At 36.9% G+C, this 15,151-nt stretch overlaps 1 protein-coding gene across 6 annotated transcripts in view; it reads right to left on the bottom strand.

Moving 5' to 3' along the window:
- The window catches only part of EVI5 (ecotropic viral integration site 5), a 208,024-nt gene that overhangs the window by 26,539 nt on the left and 166,334 nt on the right, over positions 1-15,151 (bottom strand). For all 6 annotated transcript variants that reach the window (XM_077746019.1, XM_077746021.1, XM_077746022.1 and 3 more), the window contains one exon: positions 8,632-8,727. In XM_077746019.1, the coding sequence (XP_077602145.1) occupies positions 8,632-8,727 (96 nt within the window). The remainder of the gene's footprint in view (positions 1-8,631; positions 8,728-15,151) is intronic.

Raw genomic sequence — 15,151 nt, 5'->3', positions numbered from 1 at the left:
ACAAATTACCTATAAGGCTATACCTACTAAGGCTTGTGTGAGCTCCTGCATGATATTTTACATTGCTCTAACTAGAGAAAGAACAAATTTAAGGGAATACGTTCTTTTGTTAAGAAGCTGCCACATGGAGGGAGTGGTAGCACCTGGGTGGCTCAGTTGGTCAAGCGTCCAATCAGGTCGGGATCTCACAGTTTGTGGATTAGAGCCCCACATCAGGCTCTGTGCAGACAGCTAGCTCAGAGCCTGGAGCCTGCTTCAGATTCTAGATCTCTTTCTCTCTCTGACCCTCCNCTCCCCCCCAAAAAAAAAAAAAAAAAAAAAAAAAAAAAAAAAAGAAGCAGCTGCCACATCAGAAACACTGCACTTTTTACTGTAACACTATGCATGAAAGCTTATAACTCCATGTATTGAAATTTTTCTAAATTAATAATTCTAAATCTAAGATTCGATTATCAACAGACATCTGTACAAAAGAAAACACTATTTTTGTTCCTTATTTCTGCCTCTACCAGTATACTGTTGCTATCAATGCAATTTGTAAAAATGTCAATTCTATTTTAGGATATCTTCTGTAAACTAGTTAAAATACTCACAGTTTTGCAAGATTTAAAAGGAAATAAAGACAGGTAGAAACAGTCAATACAGAATAAGCACACAGTTAAAAAAAAAAAAAACAAAAATAACGTTTCAGTTTGAAATAAAGAAGAAAAAAACAGCTGCCAGTAAGTAGAGAGCCAAATTACTAACCCCTTTTCAACCTTTAATATTCTGGTTTAAAGCCTAGATGAATTTGAATGTTGAATGAGTCTCCAAGTGTCTTAAAAATAAATTCAAGTCCAGGTGATTTTTAACTACTTTTAAATTGGTGCTCACTTTGTGCATATACTAAACTACTTTTAAACTGAAGAACACAGAAAAAGGAAAAAAAGATTCAAACAGTTACAAAAGGGTAGTCTGTCATTTGATTCTGAAAGTTCCTCATTTGAAAAAATTATTGTTAGTAACAAATGAATATACATATTAAACATATTAATAATAGGACATTAAAATGCTTTTTGGTAGATATTTAACTAAATCTATAGCTCAAGCATACATAAACAGTAATCAAAATTTAGAAAGGAGTACTCACATATAAACATTTTTTTCTTAGAGAGAGGGGGAGAGAGAGGGTGCGCGAGCGTGTGTGTGTGCGTGCACTAGAGAGTGCACACGCAAGGGTATGAGCAGAGGGAGAGGGAGAGTCAGAGAACCTTAAGGAAGCTCCACGTCCAGTGTGGAGCCTGATGTGGGGTTCAAATCATGACCCTGAAATCAAGAACTGGACGTTTAATTGACTGAGGTATTCAGGTGCCTCTATGTATAAACATTTTCTAAGCCAAACTTCAGAATGGGCTTTGTTTAGATTTCTTTTTATTAACTCAAATTCCTAATTTTGTACTTGGCTAGTAGAAATAAAAGAAGATTCTTGTGACATAGGATAACTTAAATTGCCTCCTCAACAGAGAAGACAGGAGGATAACAGAAGACCTTCTGTGTACTGGGGACCAGCACAAAGTTGGTTTCACCTACCTGGGTTGTATATTATTATAGCATCCTATAATCATGTTTTGTTTTATTATTTGGCAAGCTCTGTCCTAAAATAGCTTACATTTCTCTAAGTTCTTCAGGAAGGGGATCTCAGTAATTGTTCAGTGACAGACAATTCCTCCTGTCAAGTTCTTTCATAAATCATCCATCACTCTCTGATAAATGACCAAAAAAATGTTGAAGAAATCTTCTTAATAAATTCATTCTTCCAGAGGACCAGGGAAGTTTAAAATCTAATTAAAATAACTATGTTGAAATGCTCCCTTCTTCTGTTGGTGGGAATGTAAACAGGTGCAGCCCCTCTGGGAAAACAGTGTGGAGGTTCCTCAAAAAATTAACAATAGAACTCCCCTAGGACCCACCAATAGCACTGCTAGGAATTTACCCAAGGGATATAGGAGTGCTGATGCATAGGGGCACATGTACCCCAATGTTCATAGCAGCACTCTCAACAATAGCCAAAACATGGAAAGAGCCTAAGTGTCCATCAACGGACCAATGGATCAAGAAGATGTGGTTTATCTATACCATGGAATACTACATGGCAATGAGAAAGAATGAAATCTGGCCATGTGTAGCAACATGGATGGACCTTGAGGGTGTTATACTGAGTGAAATAAGTCAGGCAGAGAAGGACAGATACCATATGTTTGCACGTATAGGTGGATTAGGAGGAACTTAACAGAGGACCATGAGGGAGAAGAAGGGGGGAAATAGTGGGGGAGCTGGGAGGGAGGCAAACCATGAGAGACTCTTGAATGCTGAGAACAAACTGAGGGCTAATGGGAGTGGGGGAGAGGGGAAGGGGGGTGATGGACGTGGAGGAGGGCACTTGTTGGGATAAGCACTGGGTATTATATGGAAACCAACTTGACAATAAACTATTTAAGAAGAAAAAAAAAAAGAAATGCTCCCTTCTTAAAAGTCTCTTTTCTGGGGCTTCTATATCCACAGCTGTCAGTTTCCCTCCCAACTCACTGGTAGTTTTGATCTCCTTTGCTGGCTTTCTTGATCTAAAGGTCAAGAGCACTCCTGGACCCCCTTATCTTTATCCATGAATATTATTTATATACCAATGACTACCTACTTTTAGTCCTAACCTCTTTTTAGAACCTCATATTCACATTTCCATTGCCCACCTCATATTTTCATGTTCATGTTTAACAGGAATCTCAACATTTAATATAAACAAAACAGAGCTCTTGATCTTTTGCCCTCTCCAACCTCAGTAAATGGCACCAATCATTCAATTGTCAAGCCAAAGATCTCTGGAGTCACTGACTATCTTATCCCCCATATGATCCATCAGCAAATTCTCAACCTCTGAAACATACTCTAATATATTCATGCTGCTAATAATTCTACTTCTCCCATGCTTCTAAGCCACCTTTGCTCTTCCCTAAACTATTTTAACAGCTTCCATTCTCTGTTCCTATTCTAGTTCTGCTATAATCAATTCTCCATAAAGCAGGAAGGGTGAATCAGATCACATCACTCTGCTTAAAACCATCTAAAGGCGGGCACCTGGGTGGTTCAGTCAGTTAAGTGTGGGACTCTTGGTTTCAGCTCAGGTCATGATCTCACCATTTGTGAATTTGAGTCCCACATCAAACTGGGATTCTCTCTCTTTCCCTCTCTCTCTGCCCCACCCCCACTTGTACTCTCTCTCTCAAAATAAATAAATGAACAAACAAAAAAACCCCACAAAACCATACAAAGGCTGTGGTGCATGGGTGATGAGTCGGTTGAGTGTCTAACTTTTTTAAAGTTTATTTATTTTTGAGAGAGAGAGAACATGAGCAGAGGAGGGGCAGAGGGGGAGGGAGGGAGAGGGAGAGGGAGAGGGAGGGAGGGAGAGAGAGAGAGAGAGAGGGAGGGAGAGAGAGAGAGGGAGAGAGAGAAAATCTCAAGCAAGCCTGTACTGTCAGCACAGAGTCCATTGTGGGGCTCAAACCCATGAACCATGGAATCATGACCAGAGCTAAAACCAAGAGTTGGATGCTTAACCAACTGAGTCACCCAGGTGCCCTAAGTGTCCAACTCTTGATTTCTGCTCAAGTCATGATCTCATGGTCATGTGATCAAGCCCCAAGTTGGCTCTGCGCTGAGCATGGAGTCTGCTTGAGATTCTGTCTCTCTCCCTCTGCCTTTCTCCCCTGCTTGCACTTTCTTTCTCCCTCTCAAATAAAATTAAAACAACAAAACCTACCAAAAATAAAACACAAACATTTATCCTGGCTTATAAAGCACCATATAGGATTTGACCTCATCTACCTCTTTAATCTTATCTCCTACCATTTTTTCCCCATTCTCTACTATACTCCAGGCACATTAGTATGATTTCTTACAAAGTCCATTACATTTTCTTCTAAGGTCTTTCTGCTATTTTTCTTCCTTCTGCCTAGAATGTTCTTTCCACTGATTTAAGCACATCAGGAAGCTTCTTAGCATTCCTATCACAGCTTATATGTTACCTTATTAGCAAAGCCTTTTGTAACCATTTATTTTTTTTTCATGGAGTACCTACTATATGGCAACATTGTTCTAGGTGCTAGGGGGAAAGTTACTCAATTTATTTGTAATTAGGGAAGTACACAATTAAAACCACAATGAGAGGGATGCCTGGGTGGCTCAGTCAGTTAAGTGTCCAACTTTGGCTCAGGTCATGATCTCATGGTTTGTGGGTTTGAGCCCTTCATTGGGCTCTGTGTTCACAGCTCAGAGCCTGGAGCCTGCTTCAGATTCTGTGTCTCCTTCTCTCTCTGCCCCTCCCCAACTTGCGCTCTGTCTCTCTCAAAAATAAGTTAAGCATTTAAAAAAAAGAGAGAACTTTTTCTATGTAGAAAACCTACTAAACAAACATAACTAGAATTACTTTCATGAGAGTTTAAGAACATAAAGTACATTAAAACTATTATGACATCATAAATATTCAGCGAAGCTGTTTAATTGAAAACTGGAATAAATTTACCTATTCCTAGAACATCTACCACAACATATCACCATCAGAAGCAAGTGAAAATATTTAACCTGTATTCAAAAACATTCCCAAATCAGCTGCTTAGCATGCATTTACCTACAGAATACTGTAAATGGCAGCAAGGCTCCAAAGGACCCAGAGAAGCCTAGTCAACTGGTAATTTGGCTGAACCATAGGATTATACTTCTCAGTATGTCTACACCTAAAATGAGTCTTGAGTATATTTTCTTTGGCTACTAAATGAGAACAACCTTCTACGTTCTTCTAGCTCCCTTTCCTGGCATTTAGAAAATATTCTGTCTTTAATTATCAGTAGCTATGAGAAGACAGACCTATGTTGCAAAAGTACATGGCTTATTCAAATTCCTAGAAACTACAATTTTGGTTTATATAACTGATTAAATATTCCTGATGCCCAATCTGCCTGATAAATTTCTTTTCATTTTTCAAAACCCACCCCAGATGCTGTTACCATTTCATTCCTGTATATTTCAAAGGAGGCTATGACATATGGCGGTTAAGTGCATGAATGGGCTTAAGAGTCATATAGCCTGAACTAACACCCTATTTCTATCACTAATTAGCCTATGACCATGGGGAGTTATTTAATACCCCAGAGCTTCAGTTTTATTACATGTAAAATGTGAGTAATAATGATGCTACTTACTTTATAGAAATGTTGTGAAGATTAAAAGAAATAATGTAAGTATAACATTTAGGACAATGTCTGGCACAGAGTGACTATTAAATGAATGGTAACACTAAATGCCATATTTTTCATTATGTACTGCAATTTGTTTATTTGTATACCTACTTCTGTTGTTAGACTGTGAGCTCCTTGAGGGATAGCAGTTGTGTTTCGATCTTTATCTTTAGTTCTAAACCCAGTGCCTAGTAAGAGCTGTGACGATAGATGGATGGGAGGGTAGGAGGTGGGGAAGATGGAATAAGGAACACACTTGAGTTGGGACCTGCTTCTTTTCTATGTATGTCATAAGGGCAGGATTTAGGAATATGGGAGGATTTAGCCACGGCTCTTGCCACATCTGGGGCAGCAAAGGTTTCCACAGTGGCTTCTCTGAGGGTCTTGGTAGGGTGTAAAAGTCTCCAAATAAAAATTTTCTATGTGAAGTAGGTAAAATTGAAAGCATAATTAGAAAGTGACGGTAGAAACTGCAGGGGTTGGGAGTCAGAGAAGGCATTTGGATGGATCACAGTAAACTGCAGGAAGTGAAGATAAATTTCCATTTGCAATGCTAGCAGGGAGAGAGAGGGAGCTCTTGCTGCTAGGACATTTGCAGAATTCACTTACTGGATGTATGCGAAATAATGTGTCAGGGGGAACTACACAGTTAAAATATTGTCATTAACTGAGATTCTTTAGATTTTTAAATATTGATGACATATTTTCTAATTTAATGTGTGTAAACAGCACAGAAAAGGATAGGCCAGCTTGATTCATGCCTAGTTAAACTATTTACTACTTGCATAACCCTGGCAAGTTACTTAATTATTGTCTGTTACTCAACTGAGAATAACACCATCATGTGGGATTATTATGAAGGTTAGTAATAATAAATATGAAGTGTGTGACACAAATCTTGGCCAACAGAGGGTACTCAATAAATAGTAACTATTACTACTGTTTTTTGTAAATCAACAATATACTCAGCCCGTCATAAAAAATAACCCACTAAATCCTCTCTATTATTTCATAGAGATGACTATACTAAGTGATCACAGTTGTTAGAGCATGTACAGAATTTCTGTAACTTCAGGAAGATGAATCTGCAACATTTCAAGAAGTATAAAAATCAGCTAAGAAAATATTAATAGTCACATGTTCAGTTATAACATTAATACTTGAAAGTTAATTTTTATGTTGAAAGCTAAAGATTCTAGCAAATTCTAGCACACAGGCAAAAGTTAGGTTGGAGAGAGAGGACCTTCGTTATGGGTTGTTGTTGTTTTTCTGTATTGTGAAATACTATGGCACAAAGAATAAAAAATCACTAGAATGAAAAAGTGATTCCTTATTTACCCCTTTTAAGAAGCTGGTCCAACAAATAGTAATGTGTATAATAAATGTACTTACAGCTATTATCTTGGTTTAAACTTTCACTTGTTTTCACTTACTCATTCTTTAGTTACAAAACTTTTAAACAGGTGAAGGTATTAAAATCTGCTCAGAAAACATAATGAAAATGAACCTCTAACTAAAGATTTATAATGGTATATTTTATCTAGTAACTTAATCTATTCTAGTTTTGACGATTCACCATAAGCTGGTTCTATTAATCTATCCTTATTTCCCACAACTTAGCCACATTAACTCTTAATCGAGTCTGGCCTCTAAACTCTCAGACCCATGCTCAGTCACTCTCACCTCTGCACTCTTGTGTGGTCCCCACCTGCACTGTAGTCACCCTCTTCTCTACCATGTTTTCTCACTGGGGCATGCTTAAACCAGGGACCCGCGTACTTTGAATAGTATGAGTAAACAAAATTAGCATCTCACCACAAGCTGTTCTTGTTTTCAATTTATACAATCTATCTCTTTAATAGTAGAAAATTCTACTCTATTGATTTTCTTTCCATGTTTGTGTAAGACCAAAGATTATTTTTCACAGACCACACATAAAAAATGGCATTAAAGTAAGACATCTTGTAAACGTTTTTTTCCCAGTCCTGATAAGGAGAATAGCATTATTTTTAGTTAAGGTACATGACAGGCAAAATTAATGTTTGCTGGCTGGTTTTTAGACTAGGCTTGGAAATAAAGTCAATTCACATACAGTTTTCTTAATTTACCAACATTAAAGCTTCCTTATCACTCTAAGTCAAAATTATAAGGGGGAGATTGCTTTATTCTAGTCAAAATTTCTTTTGAGAAAAGCTTTTCAATACAAGAAATAATTCCTAGGGTTCCCAAAACAGTAAGAGTTTTAGAACATCTTATTTGTTCTTTCACACAAAGCTTAGATCAGATTATTTAAAAAATGCACACAAATAAGTAAGTAAAGATTGTTCATAATCCTGAATCCATTAACTGCTATCATGGTTGCAAATGACAGGAATAAGGAATACTAATAATTTCAGGACAAGTTATAATTAAACCGCATTGAAGATTTACCATCTTTGTTAATGTTTTGTTTCTTCACTCAGAATTTACTTAGATTGACTACCTCCTGGACCCAAAACACTCAGGCTTTAACTGAAGGATGTAAAACCAGGAAAGAGTAATGTCCAAACTTTGAGGTTTAAATTAATTTAGTGGTCAAAATGAGTTTCTTTCTTAACAAATGAGGTTTATATTACCCATTCAAATCTACCACTGTGAATAAACTTTACTGTATAAATAATGTAAGGTAAGAAACTTGCTTTTGTATTCATGTTTAGATAAATAGTTAACATTAGAAAATAATAAAGGTCAAGGAAATTGACCTAAAGCCACATTAACAAAAAGTATCTCTTTAATCAAAACACATTAATTTAAATTAGTTAGTAGAGTTCTTAATACTACTTTCTGAAAATTTCTTGAGTCAAATTTCACAGATTCGAGGTAGTGCCAGTTTAAAAAGTGTTTAGATACTAAGAAATCTGTTAACTGATATTAGGCAAGTATCCTTTTTTTGCAATCTCAGTAATACCACCATGAAGGGAATAAGAAGACAAAAGTAAAAAGACTTCCCTTTATCCACAACGGTAAATAACACTAATGTATCTATAGGTAGAAAGAAAATTTTAGTTTAACTGAAGTGACTTTGACACCTAGACAAATTATCGAAGGTTTTCAGATTACAATAAAAAAATTTGCCATGCAAATATTAAGTGAGCATTTTAGATGACAATAAAAAGGCTAAAGGAAAATTAATCCTCAATATTGGAACAGAACAAATTTTGTTTAAAATAAGACAGTTTTCTAAAATATTATTATTTAATTATAATCAGGATTCACAGAAAATATTTATCACGAAAGAGTCTGTCATAACCAGTAATACAGTGTTGTTACAATACAGAGGAAGGAAGAAAGAAATATGTGAAGATCAAAATTTATCACTTACCTCATGATTCAGCTCTGCTATCTGATCTTTCAGTTCCCTAATATACTGGTTAGAATCAGACTTGTTAAGCTGTCCTTGAAGCTTTCCTTCTTCTTTCTGTTTTATGACAATAAAACAAACCAAAAACAAGAGACAACTTTCACAGCATGTACTCAAATATTTTAAGATACAGAATAGCATAAGGCATATCCTTTAACTAGCTAAATTCTGAACAAATCTGTTCTCAAACTATCTCTAAAAAGTAACTTATAGTAAACTGTACTGATTATTTCTACATAATGCTTAGTGGAATTTGTTTACAACAAATAAAACTTATAAAATGTACATTTTGAGAAACTCGTAGAAACCAACAGTTGAATGGTCTGCTAGTGAAAAGATTACCCTAGAATTTCAAAGGCATTTTCTTTATTTTTTTAATGTTTATTTATTTATTTTTACAAATAGTTTATTGTCAAGTTGGTTTCCATATAACAGTGAGTGCTCATCCCCACAAGTGCCCTCCTTCATGCCCATCTCCCCCCTCCCCCCCAAACCCATCAGTCCTCCAATTGTTCTCAGCATTCAAGAGTCTCTCATGGTTTGCCTCTCTCCCTTTCCCCCACCATTTCCCCCCTTCTTCTCCCCCATGGTCCTCCGTTAAGTTCCTCCTAATCCTCCTATACGTGCAAACATGATATTTGTCAAAGGCATTTTCTTAGTTATTTTGAGGACAAATGATTTTCTATCCATACCACAAGAGATTCAATGCTTAGTTGATAAGGCAGTGAGCCTCCCACAGCTACAATGGGAATGAGCTTTTGCTTGGTGACCAGAGAAGAAAGAGAAAAAAGAAAAGGTTCTGCAAACCACTCTTAAAATGGGAAGGACAGCTCTGAGTCCCTTATTTAATTAGCTTAGGAATGTATGGTGGGGGTTCTAGATATGGCTGATTAAAAGGTGTTCCAATTCTAAGAGCTAGTTTCAGAACTGTATGTGATCATTTTCCAGGATATAAATTGGGAAGGGGCGAAGCTGCCTTTTTCTTATACCTTCTGAAAACAAATGTGACTTTGTTTTCAAAACAAATAAGACATAGGGCTTATTAGAGAGTAAAAAATGAGTTGTTTTTGATATTACCAGATTATTTCTAAAAGCCATGTGTTGTTGCTTAAAATGTTAGGAAGCTCTGATCCAGAGACATCTATTAAAACTACTGAGTAACTCCAGATACCAGCAAAGTTCTAGTTTACTTTTAACAGTCACCCATCACTTGGTTTCCTTCCATGGAGACAATCATGGTTGACAGTTTTTTACTGTAATCTTCTCATGATATCTTGTATATATGTATCCAAACATATTTGTATACACACACATATTTTTACTAATACTACAGACACTGTATACACTGTTCTATACTTGTTACTATCTCTTAAGACTGCAACTTGAAGATCATTCAAGTACCTACAGAGAAGATACACATTTCAATTTGAAAGAGCTTGAAGTTTCTATAAAAGTTATCTTAGTGCTACCTAAATATGTGTAGGTTTTTTAAAAGTAGGTTTTTAAATGTGCTGTAGAGGGGCACCTGGGTAGCTCAGCTGGTTGAGAATCCCAATCTTAAATTCAGCTCAGGTCATGATCCCAGGGTCATGGATCAAGCCCTGCATCAGGCTCTGTGATGAGCGTGGAGCCTGCTTAAGATTCTCATTCCTTCTCTCTCTCTCTTTTTCTCCCCGCTTCACTGCCCTGCCCTCCCCATTTGTAGTCTCTCTCTAAAAATAAATAAATAAATAAAATGTTCTGTAGGTCCTGTAAAATTACCTTGAGAGTAATGAGTTGTAACACAGAGCACTTTTCAATGTGGAGCTCTCTACTGCTCTTTCCATTCACAGTAAGAAGGGACCCTGGACCTGGTTTGGTCCTGTCACTGCAGCCAAGTGCATGCTCTACTTTCCTCTACACATCTCCCAACATCCTTGGCAGAAAGAACTCACTAGAACTGCTCCAGTAACAGAATGAGTGGCTCCCCTATAAAGTCAAGGTATCACACCAACAGAATTGCTTTTCTGCACGAACTGTCCTTGCCATCTCAACTGCATTCTTATGTACCTTTAGTTTGTTCTTCAAATCCTTTCATCAAGCTATTCTTATAAGCCCACTCCTTTTGGTTTTTTGTTTTTCTCCTTTTGGCCACCTGCTTAAAAACCTTTTACTGGAATAGGGCCTGCTGAAGCAGTTTAACTAATATTTGTATAGATACAAAAGAACAACTATTGTTCCTACAGGCTTTACAACTTTTCTTATATATTTGAACACATGAATATCACATATAATCACCTAAGCAAAGAACTAATTTAGGGGCACCTGGCTGGCTCAGTTGGTCACCTTGGGGTTGTGAGTTCAAGCCCCACATTGGGTGTGGAAATTAATTTAAAATAAGCATCTTAAAAACAACTAATTTAATAATTATATTCCAAATGTGCCAGGCTTCATAAACATATTCAACAGACACCTTATGATTTTTAGCCATAAGCTTGCATTTAAGAAAAAAAATTATTTTTAAAATTTAGTTAGAAATACTAGCTTGAGACAAAGCAATACTGAGTAAGAAGAACAAAACAGGACATATCACACCACCAGATTTGAAGATACACACTACAAAGCTATAGTAATCAAAATAGTATGGTATGGGCAACAAAACACAGACACATAATTAATGGAACTCCATAATAGAAACTCCAGAAATAAACCCATTATTATATAGCCATTTAATCTATGACAAAGGAGGCAAAGAATACAATGGGGAAAAAGACAGTCTCTTCAATAAATGATGTGGGAAAACTGTACAACTATATGCAAAGAAAAACGAAACTGAATCACTTAAACTACACACACACACACACACACACACACACACTCTCTCTCTCTCTCTCTCTTTCTCTCTCTCTCTCTCTCTCTCTCAAAATTAATTAAAGACCTAAGTGGGACACCTGAAACTATAAAAATCCTAGAAGAGGGCACAGACAGTAATTTCTCTGACATTGGTTGTAGCAACATTTTTCTAGATATGTTTCCTAAGGTGAGGGAAACAAAAGCAAAAATAAACTATTGGGACTACACCAAAATAAAAAGCTTTCTGCAAAGAAAATCATCAAGAAAACAAAAAGACAACTTATTGATTGAATGGGAGAAGATATTTGCACATGCTATATCTAATAAGGAGTTAATATCCAAAATATATAAAGAACTTATGCAGCTCAACACCAAAACCCAAACAATCCAATTATAAAACGGGAAGAGAATCTGACAGTTTTGTAAAGAAGGCATGGGAAAGATGTTCAACATTACTTATCATCAGGGAAATGCAAATCAAAACCACATAAAGTATCACTTCACACCTGTCAGAATAAATGGCTAAAATAAAAAAGACCAGAAATAACAAGTGTTGGCGAAGATGTGGAATACAAGAAATGCTCATGACCTACTGGTGGGAATGTAAATTGGTACATCCATTGTAGAAAACAGTATGGAAGTTCCTCAAAAAATTAACAATAGAATAACCATTTGATCCAATATTTTCACTATCAGGTATTAACACAAAGAAAACAAACACACTAATTCAAAAAGGTATATGCACCCCTATGTTCACTGCAGCATTATTTACAATAGCCAAGAAGAGCACAATCTAAGTGTCCATCAATAGATGAATGGATGGAAGATGTAGTGTGTGTATGTGTACATATACACACAGTAGACTATTACATAGCCATAAAAAAGGATGAGACTGTACCATTTGAGACAACACGGATGGACCTATTATGCTAAGTGAAATAAGTCAGACGACGAAAGACAACTACCATATGACTCTACTTGGAAGTGGAATCTTAAAAAAATGAAAAAATGAATAAATGTACAAAAAGCAGATTCAGACCTGTAAATATAGAGAACAAAGTGATGCTGCCAGAAGGAAGGAGATTTGTGGGGTTGGGCAAAGGTGTGAAGGGGAGACGGAGGTACAGGCTTCCAGTTATGGAATAAATAAGTCACAAGAAAAAAAGCAGCTCTTAAGGAACATAATCAATGACGCTCTAACAGCAATGTCATGGCACAAATGATTCACATGTGTGGTGAACATAGAGTAATGTATAAATTTGTCAAATCACTAAGTTGTACATCTGAAACTAATGTAACGTTGTGTGTCAATTATACTCAAATAAAAAAGAAGAAATATGTTTGACCAGAGAAAGGCAGAACCAAAACAGCAGCGATACTGACTCAGAATCCTCAACAAACCAGCTCTGAAGCCTTCCCTACCTGTTTTTTTCATTTACAGTAAAACCTTGGTTTGCAAGCATAATTTGTTTCAGAAGTATGCTCATAATCCAAGCCATTTGTATATCAAAGCGAATTTCCCCATAAGAAATAATGGAAATTCAGGTGATTCATTCCACAACCCAAAAATGGTCATATAAAAATGATTATAATACTGTAACATAATAAAAAATAATAAAGAAAATACAAAAGATACAGAAAGATAAAGTAACCTGCACTTACCTTTTGTTTCCCTCTTTCATAGTTTATTGTCAAGTTGGTTTCCAACAACCAGTGCTCATCCCAGCAAGTGCCCTTCTCCATGAGCATCACCTCTCTTCCCCTCTGCCATTCCCATCAACCCTCTGTTCTCACTACTAAAGAGTCTCTCATGGTTTGCCTCCCTCCCTCTCCCCCACTATTCTTCCCCTTCTTCTCCCCCATGGTCCTCTGTTAAGTTTCTCCTGATCCACTTATAAGTGAAAACATATGGTATCTGTCTTTCTCTAACTGACTTATTTCGCTCAGCATAACACCCTCGAGTTCCATCCACGTTGCTACAAATGGCCAGATTTCATTCTTTCTCATTGCCATGTAGCATTCCACTGTATAGATAAACCACAACTTCTTGATCCACTCATCAGTTGATGGACACTTAGTCTCTTCCCATGATTTGGCAATTGCTGCTATGAACATTGGGGTTCATGTGCCCCTATGCATCAGCACTCCTGTATCCCTTGGGTAAATTCCTAGCAGTGCTATTGCTGGGTCATAGGGGAGTTTTATTGTTAATTTTTTGAGAAACCTCTACACTGTTTTCCAGAGGGGCTGCCCCAATTTACATTCCCACCAACCTTAACACTCCTCTTACAGCAATGGATAGATCAACTAGATAGAAAATCACTAAAGAAACAATGGACATGAATGACACACTGAACCAGATGAATTTGCACTTACCTTTGAAAACCTTTGTGGCTGGTTCAGAGAGGAGGGTTACTATGAAGGACGACTTTCACTATCACTAATGGAATCGCTGCTATCTATGGGCTCAATGGGATCTTTTTCTGCATGGGGACCATTGTCTATGCTTGCACAGATGTTGACTATAGTACAGTATTAATAAACTCTTATATACTGTAATTTAAAAAATTTTTATAATATTTATTTTTGAGAGACAGAGAGACACACAGCATGAGCAGGGAAAGGCAGAGAGAGATGGAGACACAGAATCTGAAGCAGGCTCCAGGCTCTGAGCTGTCAGCCCAGAGCCCGATGCGGGGCTTGAACTCACGAACTGTGACATCATGACCTGAGCCAAAGTTGGCCACTTAACCGACTGAGCTACCCAGGTGCCCCATACTGTAAATTATTTAAAGTAACTGGCAATAAGGCAGCAGAGGAAAGGGTCTACATCTGTAGTCAGCCTGACCTAGAATGAAGCAAAGCATTCCTAAGCTTACTCTTGTGTAGAAAACCAAAGGACTGTCCATAGGTGCTTTGAAGTGACAAAAAATGCCCAAAGACCAGTTGCGGGCACCTTCCAACATTCTGAAAAATCACTGATTTATCCCAAATACTGTGGCCTGAGACTAAGCATCCAAACACGGGAGACAATCACCCACAATCCCCAGAGAGAGAGAGAGAGAAAACCACTGGCTCAGCTGTGATCAGGTGACATTCAGCATCATGTACTACTACTTGTATTGTAAGACATTACTTGTTTATCAAGTTTATCATTTATTAGAAATGTCTGCTCATCTTGTGAAACACTTGCAGCACAAGTAACTCGTGATCCAAGGTTTTACTGTATATGAATGAACAAAGTGCCTCTATTATCTAAACCAGTTTAAATATAATTTTCTGCTACTTGTAAACAAAGTAATAATAGCCAACATATCTTGAGCACTTATCGGACGTTCTCAATTGAGGTTCCCCAAAGGAATTAAGCTTTAATGCCCAAAGCATCACTGTACATAATAATTTAACTTTCCTCGTATGTATCTATAGTGGTACTATGTACCATACTCAGAAGAAATGAGACAATAGTTACTCAAATTATATTTTGTGGGATTTAATTCTTTTGTGCAACCCTTGAGGAGAGAGACTGGGGCTGACAATGTGCTAGGAACTGTTCTAAGCTCTTTACATGTAATCATCACAACAACTCTGTTTAACAGATATTATTATTATTCCTAACTGAGCCAACCAACAATTGCCTAAGAATTGCATG

The sequence above is a fragment of the Crocuta crocuta genome, unplaced genomic scaffold (genome assembly GCF_008692635.1).
Source record: "Crocuta crocuta isolate KB4526 unplaced genomic scaffold, BGI_CrCroc_1.0 scaffold48, whole genome shotgun sequence".
Taxonomy (NCBI): Eukaryota; Metazoa; Chordata; class Mammalia; order Carnivora; family Hyaenidae; genus Crocuta; species Crocuta crocuta.
Note: the sequence above shows the minus strand (reverse complement) of the source record. Positions and strands in the feature narration are given on the sequence as shown.